General features: G+C 39.4%; 1 protein-coding gene across 3 annotated transcripts in view; it reads right to left on the bottom strand.

Moving 5' to 3' along the window:
• Positions 1–18,485, bottom strand: part of NEGR1 (neuronal growth regulator 1) — a 618,255-nt gene that overhangs the window by 109,054 nt on the left and 490,716 nt on the right. For all 3 annotated transcript variants that reach the window (XM_084637118.1, XM_084637120.1, XM_084637119.1), the window contains exons 5-6: positions 12,178–12,298; positions 2,360–2,511 (exon numbers count right to left, since the gene is read on the bottom strand). In XM_084637118.1, the coding sequence (XP_084493244.1) occupies positions 2,360–2,511; positions 12,178–12,298 (273 nt within the window). The remainder of the gene's footprint in view (positions 1–2,359; positions 2,512–12,177; positions 12,299–18,485) is intronic.

The following is an 18,485-nucleotide window of genomic DNA, read 5'->3' as shown; positions in this document are numbered from 1 at the left end:
CACCTGAACTTGCTCCTGCACATAAACTGGGGAGTGAAGGAAACTATACGCTACTGTTTCATTCCCTGAACTGACTCTGGCTTCTCCCTGAACTAGAGTTTATCAAGGGGGCAGAATTTCTTTACAGATACAAATTTCATAAAAACTTTTAACACATTTTTATTTGCCTGTTTTCACTTTTCTGACTTTCACCTGCCCAAATTCTGACCCCGCACAAATTTTGAATACATCCAAACAGTATGGAATGCACTATGGACCTGATCTTTGCCGGATTCTTCTTTTGTTTGTGCTGCTCCAGCAGTGCTAATCAGGTGGAAAGATGGTTTAACAGCTGGAGATTCCTTGATGTGGTGGACATCCCCATGTGGCACAGAGCTGTTGCTGTTGACTTTACAACACCCTCTTTCCACCAACCCAGGCTTAAGGAACATAGCCAGAGTGCGTCTGTGCACTAGTAATCCTTGGCCCGCAGGACAACCCTTTTGCTAGTAACAGCCAATGCAACTTAGAATAACTCAAAGGCTAAATTTCACCAGAAAGTGAGCTGGGTGTGTAAAGGTGGCCTCTAGTGATCTTTGCTACTCACTTGTGCTGAGCAGAGATTAAACACGTTAGGATTCAGCCATATGTCTTTAATAGACACAATGACAACAGCTATACAGGTAAATGAGCTTTCCCCCTAAATTCAGGTATGTTCGTTTCAATAAAAGTATGCCACATTTTATCCAATTTGTTTGGAAATTTAGGGAAAGCTCTACTACTTACATTTACTCTAAACTCTCATGTGGAATGTTGTTTTGGGAGGATGGGGTCTTGTATTGTATTGTGCTATGTCTTGTATTTTAGGTTAAAAACATTTGTAACCATTTTCTCATTTGGGTAATGACATCTCAAACATTAAATACATTTTCCTCGTTGAAGCAATATAAATAGGCTTCCTACTACTCTATGATGATTCAGACTCTTTTCGTCTGCTTTAAATAATACAAGTAAGATATCAGGACTTAAATTCTCAAGGGATTATTTCCTGGAGTCCCTGTGCCGCCCGCACCCCCATTCAGGGCTCCAGGCTTCAGCTGTCGGCTGGGAGGTCTTGTGGCTTTAGACCTGGGAAGTTGCCTAGTCTTGGGGCTTTAGCCCTGGGGTCAGGGAGCTGGGGCTTCTACCCAGCAGGAGGCACTGGGGATCCCACGGGTTTGGAAATATTTACCAGAGCTCTGCTCTGGATGGCTCCAGCTGAATATAAGCCCTGGAAGAGATAGGAAATAACTGGACTATTAAGAAACTTCAAGGTTATAAGTTAGGAGTCTCAGAATTTAAGCATTTATTTCCACTGAACCACTGGACTCACGGTTTCTTTAAAAATAAAAAATGTACCAAATTTTGCAAATAGTTCACATTTCCTGAATTCCTTTTTCACCATTAAATCTGTTATATTAAAATACTGTAAATTAACACACATAATTCACCTGATAGACAATACATATCTCCAGATATCACTATCACAGATGTCACGATTATCAGATCAACTACAGAAGTACTGCAACCATAGATAAATACCTTAACTCTAAAAGTAGAAGATAATTGAAATAGGATATTTGAGACTCATTCTATGCAAAAGAAATTGGGTGTTAACCACCAAGCTACTCTGCTTTGTCCATCACAACCACTCTTGGCTTTTCAGAAAGATTCAATCTTAAATTCAGACAGGTTTTCTGAGGGATTTATGAGAATTGGTCTGTAGATTGGGAAAAATGTGTCAGAATAAAATCTGTAGGGTAGAGTTATGAGAGAGTTAACCTCCATGAGCGTAATCCCTGGTTTGTGCATGTTCAGGTATTACTTCCTCGAACAGACTGGAAGGTTTTCTTGTTTTGTTTACAGTAAAATCTTAGGCATGCATTATTCAGTCATGCTAATTTCATGCTTGCAATAAGACCTTGGATTTTTGTATCTCCAGTATGTAAAGTTTTGAATCTTTCTTGGACATCTCAAGGAGAGAGCATCAGAAAACAACAGATTCTAGTTACAACTCCATCAGAATAGTGAAAAAGAGACAGAAACCAAACTCAGTATCATGTGTAGTAGCAATCCCCCACCACCAAAGATGTGGTACTTTTGGATTCACTTAAAGCTTCTCTCCATCCCCCAAATAAGGATCTTTCTAAAGCTCAATGTATTATTTTCAGGAAGTGAGTAGTTAGATTTGTGTATTTGCAGTTATTAGGGAATGTATGCTCTGGTATTCACACTCCCTGTGAAAAAAACCCCAAACAATCATGCTGAATTCTTATGCTTTTCCATCTACAACTGTAGAAAAACAATTATGAACATTTTGCCATACATTCATGTTACTTACGGTTGAGAGGCAGGCTGGCATTGGTCACCCCCAGCTTGTTGGCAGCGACACATGTGTAGTTGCCGAAATGCTCCTCTGTTACATTGGTTACAGTGAGAAGTGATCTTGTACTATAATTTTTAATAGTAATTCCATGTTTACCATTGATCAGTCTAGAAGGCAAAAGGAAAATCTTCTGTAAACCACATGCCTCAATCACTCATATTTGCATTTTCTTTATTTGCTTATGATGCCTGACTGCAACCACAGTAGCTAACAGTAGGGAATTATCCAGTGGTATAAAGCTACCACAATGGCAGAGGGGCTGGGGAGCACTGGCAAAGCAATAACTGGATAGTATTACGTTGGTACTATTTCCTGCCAATTTATTCTATAGTCTAAGGACAATAATTCAATGTAATGTTCACTTTCATCTAACTATCACTACCCTATATCACTGAGCATATAGCATTACAATAGTAAGATAGAAAGCCCAGATTTTAAATCGTGGCACCTTAATAGGAAGGTGAAATCCTGTACTTGGATATTCAAATTGGCACATAACTGTGTAAAACATATAGCTGAGTGTCCAAGTAAAGTAGTGTTGTGATAAGTTTAAGTGCCAAGTCTGAAAATTGAGCCATTAGTGCTAACAAACAAAGTATAAAGCAAAGTCATCCAATTATCATAGTGTGGTCACACTGACATAGATTCATTTCATAGATTCATAGAATATCAGGGCTGGAAGGGACCTCAGGAGGACATCTAGTCCAACCCCCTGCTCAAAGCAGGACCAATCCCCAATTTTTGCCCCAGATCCCTAAATGGCCCCCTCAAGGATTGAACTCACAACCCTGGGTTTAGCAGGCCAATGCTCAAACCACTGAGCTATCCCACCCCCCCATCTACACAGCCTATGGAAACGAGCTTCCCAGATCAGGTTGATGGCCTTGGCTTGCAGGGCTCACGTTACCACACTACAATAAGATGCATAGACGTGGCTCAAGTTGGAGATTTGGCTCTGAAGCCTAGGGAGAGGGGTCCTCCAGTCTGAGCAGCAACTTTGAAGTGCTGAGCACTGCTCTACTTTCCTTTGTCCTGCAGCACAAAGAAAACAGAAAGCAGTTTGCATCTTTCCAGGTGAGGATTCGCCTGGTTTGAGGAAGTTTCCAGCTCCTGAGATGAAGGGCAAAATGCCCCCTATAAGGAGCCGATATAAGACCCAGGATATCTGGCACAAAATAAGGCTCAAAATAAGGCGTACTTCTCCCGCATTTTTTTGTTTTGGCTTTGCTGGAGAGTCCCATGTTTCCATCTAGTCCCTGTCATGCAAAAATGGTAAAGAAGCGCAGAAAGGGTTACTTACTCCTAACGCCAACAAGGGACTTTATTAGGAAAAGGAAACAGTATTATTCCTAAAATTACTCTGCTTTACAGGAAAGCTTTTGCATTGAACTTTTTCAAGATTCCCTCACTGGTTGTGTAGTTGTTTCTCTAAACAAAAACCAGGTGTCTAGAGGAGCAACTACTTGGATTTATGGTCATTCCACAACCATGGCTACCACATTGGAGAAAGGGATATTGACCAAGTTAGAAGGGGAACAGTGTGTCCAGGCAAATGAACATCAATTTTTGAGCCCTCTCACTGTGTAGATTCACCAAAGATAAGGGATACCTAATTCATCCTATGTAAAAAGCAGGCACTATAGTGATAAGCATCTTATAAATATCTAAAAGAGATAGCAAATCTGATTTAATATCAAGGTTTTTTAAATGGCTCAGAAAAATCTGGGGAAGAGGGGCAGCCATGGGACTTTACTCAAGCTGAGAGGAAAATCTAAGTCTTTATAATTTGTCATGGTAGGGAAGAATGCATAAGCTGCATCGTACCAAGTCAGACACAAGAGAAATATAGTTAGATTACATGATGAAAATAACCAGCTATGCTTGATTACTCAGAGAATTGCTTATATTTCATATTAAGAGCAGAATTTTGCCTTATATAAACATGTTACTCTTTAATTTTGATATATGGAAGCAGAGAATCATAAATCCAGGAGAGGGATGCAATCTTTTAATATTCTGCCTCAAAATGCAAATGATCATTATTAATAATACATCTGCATATTGATTATTGAATATTTTACTGCATTTCATTAACGCTTCTAGTTTTCATTTAATCACTATACTTTCCTGCATATAAATTAGATATTCATTGCAGTGTGTACTTTATATTCTCAGTGTAAGTCAACACACTAAGAGTTCTGTACTGTTTTTATACGCGTTGGCTGAGTGTATTGGCAAAACCATACACTGAAAAAGAATATATCAAATTTCAGTGGCTACGTACTACCCAGTGGACACTTCAATTTCAGGAACAAACTAAGATAACTTACTGGAAGAAAAAACAGAGGATTGAAAATTTGGTTTTTTGGGTAAGAAGAATAGTAAGAAAATCCATGTTTTCCTCCAGACTTGCGAAAGGCAAAAAAGTGGTGGCCCTTCATTTTAAACGTATATATTACTGTAAATGGCTATTTGCCTTCTGAAATAACTTTCTTTTCCTCCACCACCCACAGAAAAACTGTGAAGCTCATGCTTTGCTGTTCTGGGCTCCTCAAAAACTTATCACTTAGCTGTTGAACAGCGTACCATGTACATAATACCAAACTTACATGCAGCATTGCATCATATATCTAGCACTGAAATTTTGAAAGACATACTAAATAGTACTTTGGTGCTGCAAAGACCATTTTCACTGCTCTAATGATCATCAGCAAAGAAGCTTATAGAAAGCTTTGTGGGAAGGGCCTTTCACTGGGTTTTACATTGCCCATTCCAGAGGTCAGACCTGCCAAATGTAAGTATTAAAGTCTTTTATGCTTTCATATAAACCCAATAGATGACAGTGATCATGGCAGCTACAGCAGAAGGATGTGAAGACAATATTGAACATCCCCCCACCTCACCCCCCCAAAAAACAAAAAAAAGTCAAACAAGAGAAAGTCTTTGGTCCACAAAGTTTGGGTCAGAGGAGAGAAAGATCCTCCAACACACAGCTATGAGGCTCTACCCTTATGAGGTTCCAAGCAGTACAAGTTCTTTTCTATCACACAAAGCCCACCTGCATTACAAGTACTGACTTTGGTGATACGAGCTGCTTTGGCCTCTCTCAAGCTCTCCAGATTTCTGGCCACACTGAATTTTGTGCCTCCCAGGCTTTGCCAGCAGCATATTTTGGTTAGAGCTTTTAGTTTACCTATTAAGACAGTCAAAACTTTCCCTTTATTCTGTTCTCCTTCCTCACAAAATCCCTCTTATTTTGTACTCCCTCATTCTTCATTCCATCTCTCAATATCTCCTCCCTTCCTCATCCTTCCCTCTTATCTGCTTCCACCATGTTCTCTCCCTCATGCCACTAGCCCTTGTAGATGCTGGTCTTTGCCTGCCTCCAACTTCATGCTTCCTAGCTTCACTCTTCATGCTCACAGCCTTTGCAATGCCCCGGCTCTTTCTCTTTGTCCTCCTGGGTTTCTACCACCCCAGCTTTCACTCATCCTCCTTATGCTTCCTCCCACATCAACTCTTCATCCCTCCTCCTACCTCTGCTTCCTCCTACTCCTCCTCATCTCTATTGCTCCATCATCCTTTCTAATGTCTTGCCTCCCATTGTTCTCATCTCCCTCTCCGTGTTTGCTCCAGTTTGGTCCACTGGGTCCCATTTCTGTGTATTCAGTCTCTGCCACCTTCAGCTTCCCTATCGCACCTAGTTTCTATTAGGCTCTTTTCCCAGCTGTTTCTCCAGCTTCTGAGCCCCAGAACTCCCCCGTCCCTGTCATTTCCCCACCCCCCTGAATTTCTGTGACCTCCAACCCATCCCCCAGGCTATTCCCACCTCCAAATTCCTCTCCGTCTATCACAGCTCCCTCAGCTATCACAGCTGCCCTCAATTCCCGTGTCCTCTAAGGGTGGTTTCCCCCTATCTGTACCTCTTAACTCTGTTTACCCTTCGATGCTCCCCTGTGCTTCCAAGTTCCTCTTTCACCTTTCATCCCACTGTACCAGTCCCTTGGATGTGAGGCGGGAACTAGCTGCTCTTGTTATTGGGGAATGGAGGCAGAGTGTGCCCCTTTGGGCCCTGGGAGCCATTTAGGGTGGGTCATGGAATTTCACCAATAATTTCTGTATCAAGCCCATAACTTCTGTATGAGAGAGTGAATTTATTTTAGGATGATACCCAGCTGACTATAAGCCCAGCTCTCCTGTTCCTGGGAAAGGGATGGAGACCTGGGATTCCTACCAGAGTGCTGCCTCTAGGCTCTGTTGGGGTCTACATCATTTGTATCCAGCAAGTAAAGGACCCTGAGGAATATGAAGTTTCATTCCCCTTAAGCTGCAGGAATGGAACATGAGCTTTCTATCTCTATCGCCACAGTTCTCCCACTCAAGAGTCTCCTCCTACTCTACCCTCATCCTCCTTTTCATGTCATTCTCTTCAACGAATAACTCCAATGCTTGTATCTGCTGGTGGTTCATAACTTTCTCAAGCAGCAGCACATGCAACTGACAAGGACAGTTTCACTACTTTTCTCCAGATTTCTGAACAGCAACACTAAAACTGATCCCTTGGCCACTGTTTGAGAAAGCTTTGAGCAGCAATAAAGGCACAGAAGCTGTCTGTCTGCAGACCAGGAAAACAGCACTGTACTGGTTAACATGGTGCAAATTTAGAAGGCTTTCTTTGCAACTATAAGGCTAGAAACATTTATTTTTAAATAAATAATAATAATACTACCTAGCTTTTATATAACACTTTTCATTTTTAAAGGGCTTTACAAGGAAAGGTCTTTATCATTATATCCACTTTAAAGATGGGGAAATTAATGCATAGAGAGGTCAAAGTGACTTGCACAAGGTCATCCAGCAGGCCAGAGGTAGAGCCAGGAACAGAACCCATGTCTCCTGGGTCCAGTCCAGGACTCTACTATATCACAGGGCCTCCCATGGAAATAGAAAAGGAATACTTGTGGCACCTTAGAGACTAACAAATTTATCTGAGCATAAGCTTTCGTGAGCTACAGCTCACTTCATCGGATGCATTCAGTGGAATACATCCGATGAAGTGAGCTGTAGCTCACGAAAGCTTATGCTCAAATAAATTGGTTAGTCTCTAAGGTGCCACAAGTACTCCTTTTCTTTTTGCGAATACAGACTAACACGGCTGCTACTCTGAAACCTCCCATGGAAATGAAAGTTTATATTCTGCTGCCTTTGTTTTTAGGATCCTCACTCCTCAGTGTTGTGTGGTGTTTGCAAGACCTGTTCATTGTCATTTTTGCTTACAACAATGTATCTTAGTCAATAAAATAACTCTAGCCATTTTTACCAAGTCACTTTTCAGAGAGCAACTGCACTTTAAGAGAATGCAGTATCTTTTCTATATTGCACTTGAGGCCTTCCAGTACAATAAGATCTCACTTTTATTCCAGGTATTATACCTAGAAACAGACTACAGAAGATCATGCATCAGTATTAGCCCCAAGGAGTATTTATCTTTAGTCTCAAATTTGAATCAATTAATGTTACTATAAACTATTAGACCATTATAATGATTTTAGTCTTTATTAGGTTATTTGAAATGTATGTTTTGTTTTCTTTATCAATTTTAATGGAATTAATATTTTTAGATTAAAGACCTTTGGGCTGCCTCCCTCATAAAGTTTAACCCTGTACTATAGGCAAAGTGAAAAATATGTCAATGTGGATCGGTAGGATAAAATAAAATCCCACTCCACCTCTCCTGCCAAAAAATCTTTGTCCTGTTCCAGAGCCCAGCTCAAACCAATCCTTATTTTGAGATCTTGAAATATAGTGATAAATCCTCCACAAATCCCTTGAATCTCTATTTTTATGCAATTTTGTCATCTGGGTTTTTAGACAGGGTTTAAAGTACAAATACAGGAAATCTCATGAAAAACTCGTTATCAAATAGAGCTGTGTGAATAGCTGATTTTTCAGTTAGGTGGCCAAAATAAAAAATCAGAAAAATATTTTGATATGGGTCAACCTGAAATGAAAAAAATTTGAATTTTTTTGTAAATTGAAAAAGTAAAATAAATATTGTTTCTGGTGAAATGAAACATTTTGTTCAACCTAAAACACTAAATTTCATTATCAATTTTTTTAACTTACAAAAATTAAATAAAGTTGAAGTAAAATTTGTAAAATTGAAGTAAAAATTCAAAATTGTTCTGAATCTAAATCTAAACATTTCATTTAGAAGATGTTGAGACAAAACATTTTCAACTTTTTTTGTTTTTTCCCCCAACTGAAACAATTAGCAAATTCGCAACAAATTTGCAAAATATTTCAACTGTCCACAATCTGCATTTTTCTTAAAAAAAAAAAAAAGTTTTGTCTGAAAAATTTCATCCAGCTGTATTCTCCAGGCGGTTCCAGCCCAATTAAATTAATTCGTGAGTTGAATGTTACTGCAGAATGTGTTGTCCTGTATATTAAATGGAATCTCATATTTTATGGTATACACATTCATCAGTGCTCTGAGATCTGCAGTGGCTGACTACTGGCTTCCAGGTGGAGTTTAAGGTATTGGTATTGACAGATGAAGCTCTAAATGGTCTAAGACCTGACTAACTGACTTTTCTCCTTGTCCCACATGCTACAGCTGAGATTAATATGGTGCTTGAACTGGAGATCATAGAATATCAGGGTTGGAAGGGACCTCAGGAGGTCATCTAGTCCCACCCCCTGCTCAAAGCAGGGCCAATCTCCAACTAAATCATCCCAGCCAGGGATTTGTCAAGCCTGACCTTAAAAACCACAAAGAAAGGAGATTCCACCACCTCCCCAAGTAACGCATTCCAGTGCTTCACCACCCTCCTACTGAAGAGGAGATCCCTTAGCCTACAGAAGATGGAACTTCCCATGAAATGTTTTGTGTGAAAGTCTTTTTATACTGGGATTTGCTCCTCACCTTGATCCAAACTAGCTTGAATTTGTTGACCTTCAGAGCATGAAGCATCTTTCTGAAAAGACGCGTATAAAGGGTGGATGGGTTGGGGTTTGAGAGGAACTTATTGATAGGGACTTATTGATAATTTGTTTTGCAACTTTTTAATTTTTCCCGACTAGTTGTTTTATGCAGCAGGGGTTTGTGACTGTTCCCCTCCGCCCTTATTTTATGGACTGTATTTTGAATGGATGCCAGGGTGCCTAGTGCCTTGAAAGGCAACTTTTTATTGTGTTTAGATCCAAGTAAATGAAACAGTTTGCAAATTTAGCAGCCAATTACTTCAGATACAGATATTCTTGGGTCTTTTTCAAACTCAGTCAACACTCAATTTTGTTTTTAAATTCACTCAGCACTAAATTTAGGGTCCAATCCAGTTCTGATCATAGGGAATGGAAGTGTTTCCATTGACTTCAGAAGGAAGTGAATTGGCCCCTAACATTTCCGGCAAGTGACTTCAGCCACGCCTATAAATAATCTGCTCACCGCTCTGCATAATCTTTTCCTGAACTGCCTTTGAAAATTGACATTTCTCAGTTGTCCGTTACGAGTAGAGAATTGGCTTTACCAGCATAGTACTGTATAGATTTTTCATCTTTCAAGATGACACTTGCAGGGGTATTATTGGGAAACACAGCAATATATGAGAAAAAAAAGTGACTTTCTTGAAAATGGGAAGGTTCTGCAATGTTCAGAAATACTAGAGTCTTTGCAAATGTTCAGTATCTTCAGGGTGTCTATAAACAACATTTTAACAAAAATACTATTTACCATTAGACTTAACATAAGCATGTACTAAAAATACTTAAGCAATAAGAGACAATAGAGTAGTGCATTTCTGGGTGATTAAAATAAGCCTTAGGTGATATAATAACTGAAGCAAGAGGCAGATGGCAATGACTTTATTGTCCTGAAATGCATTGCCTGTTGTGTCTTACTGCTCTCATGAAACTTGAGTTCATACATAAAAATAAGGGAATCAGTCAGATCCATGAATTTAATGGATATCACTGACATCAAATCAGGAGTCTCCAGTTCAGTCCAGACTCTATGAAGTATGCAAACAGTACTGCAACATTGCTTGTAAAAAAAACAAAATACCTTCTTGTACTTAACGGTAGTTTTTTGGTATAATAAACGGGGAGAGACAAAGTGTGGACCTTTGGGAGCAGGATTTATGGGGTTCCCTCAAAAGAAGATAATCTTCTGCTACTGTTAGTGCTAAGTCTCAGTTGCACCACATTGAAAAAACACTTTGCAACTCATCTGAATATAGTATTCATGACCATTCAGTGAAGTTGTGGAGCAAAGGGAGCAGGTAATACTCCTACAGGGGAACAAATCTAAAGAAGAGCAGCTGGCCAGTCAGAAATGTTCTGACTAATTGTTTTTGATGAAGAATGCCCATTAATATTCTGTGTTAAATCCTAGCATTAATGGAAAGCTAATGTTGAGAAAGCAAGCACTTAACAGTCCGGAAATTCCAAAAGCTAAGGTAAACATTCACTTTATCCCCTTGGGCATATGCCTTAAACAGACACTGACCACTTAAATTTGCCCCAATATTTAAATTTTGTAAAAATAAACTTTTATATAAACTTAAGAGCTGTAAAACAGTTTTCACATTAAAAATATCTCAATGAAAGCAGTTGTTTTTAAATAAATAAAGATGTCCTGGAGGAGAGGGATACTCAAACTAGGTAGCATTAAGAATCTAAAAATGAAACTGACTAAAAACAAATATGAAAAACACTTTGATTTTCAGCATGCAAGATGAGAGAAAGTAAACCCTGGACCAGATTCTCAGCTAGCATAGAGCATCCTAGCTCCACCGACTTCAGCGGAGTGATGGCAATTCACACAAGCTGAGGATCTGTTCCTCAGACCACAAATGGCAGAACTTGTTCCCCCCTGCCCAGTCTTTTGGTTGAACAGCCTTTTTTTCAAAACGGAAGTTGTCTGTAACTACTGTTATGATAGTAAAAATTTCCCATTTTTTGTGATTTTTTTTCTATCCATCTTAGGCACTTATATAGCCTCCATTACCATAGTATCTGACAATAGTGCATAATCTTTTCCTTCTCATTGCTGGATGGAATTTTGGGCTTTTTCTCATCTCATCCTAATGCTGGGAGAGGGCTCTTCCAATGTTTCACTTGGTTTCTGCGAGAGAGAGGAGGCTTTCATCCCTCATTCTCCAGAGAGGCTGTGATGATGTCTCGTCCCAGTAGTGCCTTCCTTCTCACCTTCTGAGTCGGGGGGAGGGATTCTCAGGGCTCCCCTGCTGCTGGGATTGTTTCTTTCAGTCACTTTGATTTGTACACACAACTTGGCTCCTGCTCTATGTCTGATACCCAGGCATTGGGTTTAGTAGGGAGCACTCCAATGTTCAATGCAGTGTCATTAAGATATACCAGGTATTCCTCAGATGTGCTGAAACATCTGATCTGTTTGCATGTGAGTACAAGTACACTGGAAAACTGAAAAGACTTTGGAGACTGGATTGGGAATCAAATATTAGGCCCACAATCTAAAATCAGGCCCATGATAACCAAAGCTATCCACAAGATACACTGACTGCATCTTTTAAATGCTTCTTTACACATCAATGGACCCAATCTTAGAAGTTAAGCCCTGTCAGTATTCTGTTTCTTCATTATAATTTTTCTACTGTAAATCAACTGAACATTAGTACTACACCAAACTCCACTGATGCCTCTCTTTATAACACAAGGCTTATAATGTGCGGAACAGCATTAGACTGGTATCAGTGTATAACATATACAATAAATACATGCAGGCTACTTACTTTCTCTCTCCTTTGTACCACTCAAAGACTGGAGCAGGAACTCCTGCACTTTCACATCTTATCAGTCCATTACTTCCTAGCATCCCACCACTGGATTTAAGTTCCTGAATTGTGGGGGCGACTGGAAAAAAAATTTAAGCGCAAATTTTAAAAGAAAAATCACTAAATATTTTTTTTTCATTTCTTCTACAGGATGCTTGAAGTCACTTTCATGTCTGATGGATCAACACTTTCCTATTTGATTTTTGTGACAGGACTACTCACAGTTAACCACATTTCTCAAATTGGATATGAAAGAAGTTATCCCTGAAAGTAGAATATAATATACAGCTTTTATTTAGCTGTGTGTCTCAGCAACAAACATATAATCCTGTGTTAGTAACAAACAAGTGCCCACTGCATGTTGCACTAGGAATTATTCAAAAATATTTCAATTTCTTACCAAAGATAGTATGTACCTATAAATATACCTAATCCTTAAGGGACTTCTACAAACCCCATCGAAAACTAGAAAGACTCTGGCAGGCCCTAAATGCATATGACGACACAATGCCCACAGACTCTGCTAAGATTTTCACCTGTCTAAGGAATTCAGTATTAAACCAAAAGAGTGTAAAATGTGGACTGTACATATTAAAGGTAGAACTCACTTTCACAACTATATAATAAGTCTGATTTTTCCCATAATTCACTATACACATAAATGTTGCATCCTAATCTAATCTAATCTAGATAAGTGATTGCCAATTTCTCAATTTTTCAGGAAAATCCAACCTTAAACACCACAAAATTGCACAGGAAATAGTTTAACAAAGGGAAAACATGAACAGATAAGCAATTGCCGCCTTCTTAGACTTTTTTTATATTTTCATAGCATTTTATGATGCATATAAATTATATTTAAAAACAGAAAAAAAACCCCATACAACTTATAAATAAAACTCCATTCATGTTTTTCAAGCAATTTTCCAGATGTTGCTTTAAACTAGTTATATATATAGGTGAAATGACTCCTCCCTCCATTCTTTTTCATAACAACACTCATCTTTAAGCTTGACATTTTAAGAGGCCATAATCTTTTATGAAAGCCGAGTATTGCAAAAAAAGGAACATCTATATTAAACAGAAGGTTCATGAGGAAGTTCTTTACATAGGCTGGTCAGTTTCATAATGCTATTTTATGTGCCAATAGGGACATGACTAAGTACAAACAAAAATATGTGAATCTCGTTAAAAGTACATGAAGTAGAATTATGATGTACCAAAATAAAATGTCTGGAAACAAGCATTCGTATGCAGTATCCACTTCTGTAGACCCTTAAAATAGCCTATACAGTGACTAATGCAGAAATTAGCCCTAAGTATATTCACAAATATTTAGAAGGACACTTTACCTGGCAAGAATTATTGCCAGTGAAGGGCATGATCCAGCTATTACTGAAGTCACTGGGAGTCTGTCTCTCCATTGACTTCAATGACAATTGGACTGAGTCCCTGTCACAGGGTTGGGGGGGGGGGTGCAATCGAGACCTGCAAGGGGTTGTGTCACTGCCCTGTAACCCAATGCTTTGCGGCTGTAGCTTCCAGCCTGGGATGCTCCGAGCTAGTGTAGCATGCAGGTCACACCTTGAGTGTTTTTGTTCTAGACAGCTCTGATTCAGCAGCTCTGACCCCAGCAGCCTGTCTACAGCCCTACTCGGACTTCCACCAGCCTCGGTTACAACCAGCAAGGTGACTCCAACACACTCCCAGTCCTACATTTCTCCCAAACCATGTGCTCTGCAACGTTCAGCCCTCTCCTGGACAGGTCAGAGAAATAATATGGTTCATTGTGCCTTTAAAGAGACAAAAGCACAATACAGTGTATTAACTTAACTGAGGTAAATACACCCTTCCTTTGAAACAGAGCACTGAGTTGGTTTATAGTAAAAATAAAACAAATGTATTAAAAATAGCGCATAGCTTAAGTGATACCAAGTAAGAGGAGTAACATTAGAAAGGATTACAAGCAAACAAAAGTGAAAACATGCATCTAAAAGTCTAACATTAATCTAGCAAGGTACAGGCTTTGGTCAAGATCATTTCTCTCACCAGTCTATCTTCTTTCGAGCCATGGCTGACTTTCCCTCAGTCAGGAACTTCTATGGAAGTACAAGGTGCTGGCTTCCCTTGTCTTCCTAGGTGAAATATCTCTTCCTAAACAGGTTTCTCACCTATATAGAGATTTCAACTGCTGCCCCCCAGCCTTGGGTGAAGGACCCAGCTTTCTCAGCTTTCAAGAGCTCTGTTCCCTTGTGTCGCTCTAGTGATGGATGCTAAAACGGCTTTCTGGCTCTGCTTATATGTTCCAAAGTTCAGTGAGCTTATTTCAAGTGGCAGGGTGACCTCATGCTGGTTTTTCCCCTTCCTGGGGGCTTCTCATCCCTCTATATGTAAATGGAGATTCCATTGGTTTGATTTTACCAGGCTTAATTTACATAGGAGACAGGTAAACACCTGTGACGTTCCCTCCTCCCTGGGAAACACTTGTTTTCCCTCAGTTTGGACACAAACTGGAAAGCTTAATATCAGTGCAATCCATAATTCCTCATATAGTGTTAATACATACATTTTACAAAGATATTAATCACCAGTGTATCATAGGCTATCATACAACATCTCACTCGATAAAACTTCGATAATACAGTTATACGGTATATAATTGGTTGAGTCAATTGCATATCACTTGAGGTTCAGACCCCCTCCCCATAAAGTTTCTCTTTGCTGCTGGAAACAGTCTCCTCGGCCTCTTGTTAGCTTGATAGCTTTGTTTACCTAAAATGTAAATGGGCCTTCACTGTCTCTGCCTGAAGACCGGGCTAACCAGAGAAGCAAAAGCACATTCCTTTGTCTAGGGCAAACCAATTTACTCACTCCCTCGACATATCTGGTTTAAATATATTTACATATATCACATAAGAATATTAATGATCAGTGAGTTATTAGATTTCAAACCATATATTACATGTCACCTTTTATATAAATATCATGACACAGTGTGTGAAGTATAGTGACTATGTCAGGCCTGAGAGGAGCTACTGACATAAAGCAGTGAACCAGAAATGAGCCTCTGTGTCACAACCCCATATATTGTCCCAGATCTTTGGACCTTAAAGGCAGTTAGACACTGTAGTTTGACAGCACGGTGTGTTTAAAGTACAGGACTGGGAAGACTGGGTTCTGTTAATGACTCTGTCACTGACTTCCTGTGTGACTTTGAACACAATCTCGCTGGGCTTCCATTTATTAAAATATTAACTATTAATTAGTATTCCAGAGATGTGAGAGAGCTCATCCAATTTTATATTAATTTGGAGTCTGGGAAGAGAAAACCTGGATGCTAGAAATATAAGGATGTAGCCCTGCGTCTAATAAAAACACACAGGAGAGTAAAATTTTAGATGGGATTGAACAGAATGTATGATTTTCCATACCAATACATAGCACACTGTGAACTGGCTTCAGAAGGCCACCAAAAGATCTTTTCTCTCCTTTAATTTCAGCAGCCATAACCACTCTCTCCAATTGTCTCTTCCCCGTGATAACAGAGCGTGAATGAATCAGTCCATTCTCTTTAATTGGTAGTGACAAGATTTTCAACTGTGCAATAAAAAGGCGTTCTCAATTTACATGCACTATTACCATGATTTAAAATCAGGACCACATTTTTACAGAAAAGCATACTAATATGTGTAGTGAAAACTAGTAACCCTCATGGGACTAGAATCTGTACTGTCTCTGCTGAGAGATGCAGCACAGAAGGTGCACTCTGAGACTGGGGGCAAATGCCACCTTTGTGCTGCCCCAATTCTGGGCTACCAGGGAAATTGAAATAGCTCCTGACATAAGTTAAAGCAGCTTTCAGGATGACTCTATTTTTTGGAAGCTGTATCTGGGTTTCTTGGGTTGTCCTGCAGCTTAGCATTGCCGTAGCATGAAACACTATGAGCATAACCTCTCCTATCTCTAATTCACCCACTCCCACCCCCACGCCAAGGCATGTAAGGTGAGGCAGCATAGTGCTTACATAAGCCTGAAACTGCTACTGTGCAGAGGGATTTCCCCTGGGCCTGTTGCATCCCCTGTAAGGACCATATATGCCATCACAGCAGTGTAAAAGGACTGGAGTTGGGGTCAGAATCCAGACCAAATTCCAGATTGATGACAATAAACAAACTCCCAACTTCTTTTCTGTTGTACTCAACCAAATGAAAACAGTTTAAATACGATATCTGTTTGTTACCCCTAGACCCCTTACCTAACTTCCCTCAGTTACACAAAAAGCAGACATCTACTTCCTCAGCTGAACACCACCAACTGCTTCTGCATATTTCTCCTTTTAAATCAGTTTGTATTTAAGTCAACTGTGTGCCTTTCTTATAATTCTGATTCTCTGAAGATACCACCTTACAGGATTCTCACACCTCTCAATGGCACATTCAGAGACCAACATTCATAAGTGGCCCGGGTGGCTTGTGATCGCAGGGGGTTTGGTCATACTCTATGCTGCTACCGCTTCGGTCAAGAGTAAATACAAAAAACCTTTAGCAACTGGGGTGTTCCACCAGGCTCATGCTGAGAAGTTAAAACCAGGAGTTAAAATCCTGCTAGTATTTTTAGAGAAATATTTCCTATTTTTTTCGTTTAACTCACTTTCCTTCTCAAGCACTTTTCCTGCTGCCTATTAACTTTTCTCAGAGATGATCCCTCTTTTTCTCTCTGTTAGGAAAGTCCAGCTGCCCTCAGTAACACTTTGCTGTGTTCCCTCCCTTACTAACTGCTGAAATTTTATATAGCCACAGGTTAGGAAACTGAAAATAAATAAATACATCCCAATGGTCACTCCCAAATGGCAGGTAACCTATTGCAATATGTGCAATTATTATAAATTGTGTTAAACATCTAGTTACAATTACCCTTTTTAGTGAAGACTGAAGCAAAATCATAGAATCATAGAATATCAGGGTTGGAAGGGACCTCAGGAGGTCATCTAGTCCAACCCCCTGCTCAAAGCAGGACCAATCCCCAGCTAAATCATCCCAGCCAGGACTTTGTCAAGCCTGACCTTAAAAACCTTAAAAAAAAAAAAAAAGGAGATTCCACCACCTCCCTAGGTATAAGCATTATACATTTCAGCTTTCTTGATGTTGTCCATTAGCTCTCCTTCTTTGTTACCTCGAGGGCCTACACTTTCCTTTGTCTTTCTCTTTGTCTTTATAGAACCTCTTCTTATTGCCTTTTATGTTGCTTGCTAGGTGAAACTCAGTTTGTGCCTTAGCCTTTCTGATTTTGTCCTTACATGTCTGTACTATTCTTTTATACTCATCCTTAGCAATTTGTCCATGATTTTTTTTTTTTTTTTGATTTTCAGGTCATTAAAGAGTTCCTGATGCAGCCATATTGATCTCTTGCTATTCTTCCGATCTTTCGTTTGCATCAGGATAGTTTGCTGTTGTGCCTTTAATATTGCCTCTGAGAAACTGCCAGCTCTCCTGAACACATTTTCGCCTTAGATTGTCTTCCAATGGGACCTTAGCTATTAGTTCTCTGAGTTTATTAAAGTCTGAGCTTTTAGAAGTCGATAGTCCTAGACATTGCTCATTGTCCTGAAACATTCTGTTGCTCTGACTCCTTCTGTGACAAGAAAAAACACTAACTGAATAGCTAATACTTTCCTTACAGTAAATGAAAATAAAAATAATAGTGATATTCCACAAGAATTTTTAATCACTCATGTGTTATAATAATGAAATTAGTTTATTCCCTGCTAAAATATATATATTGTAAAAGAATATGATTAACATTTAGATGAAGTAACAATATGAAGAAAAAGGGGATTCTATATCACTGGTATATGCATCAGTTCTAGCATGTAGCTTTTGTGACTCAACTTACAGACGTACCCTCCCTCCCTTAGGTCATGATTCAGGTACATCCTTACTCAGCAAAGTATGTGAAAACATGTTCAGCTTTTACTCTGTACATAAGTGAATGGGATTTCAAAGAAACTTACATATATGATTAATTTCCAGCAAAAAAACAAACAAAAACCTAGGGCCTTATTGATGAACTTTTAAGTTTATCACTAAAGCAGAGTGGATAAGAGCAGTAAAACTGTTCAGCCCTGATTGACCCTTGAGAAATCCCAACACATAGCTGCCTGACTAGAAGGCGGTAGCTGGAGACAGTCAGAACTCGCTGGTACAACCAGCATCAAGCATTCAAATAGTAAAACAAAAAATATATCAATGACAGTTTTATAGGACTGG

The sequence above is a fragment of the Lepidochelys olivacea genome (genome assembly GCF_965140295.1).
Source record: "Lepidochelys olivacea isolate rLepOli2 genome assembly, chromosome: 8".
NCBI classification, from domain to species: Eukaryota; Metazoa; Chordata; order Testudines; family Cheloniidae; genus Lepidochelys; species Lepidochelys olivacea.
This window is presented reverse-complemented; position numbering and strand designations above follow the sequence as displayed.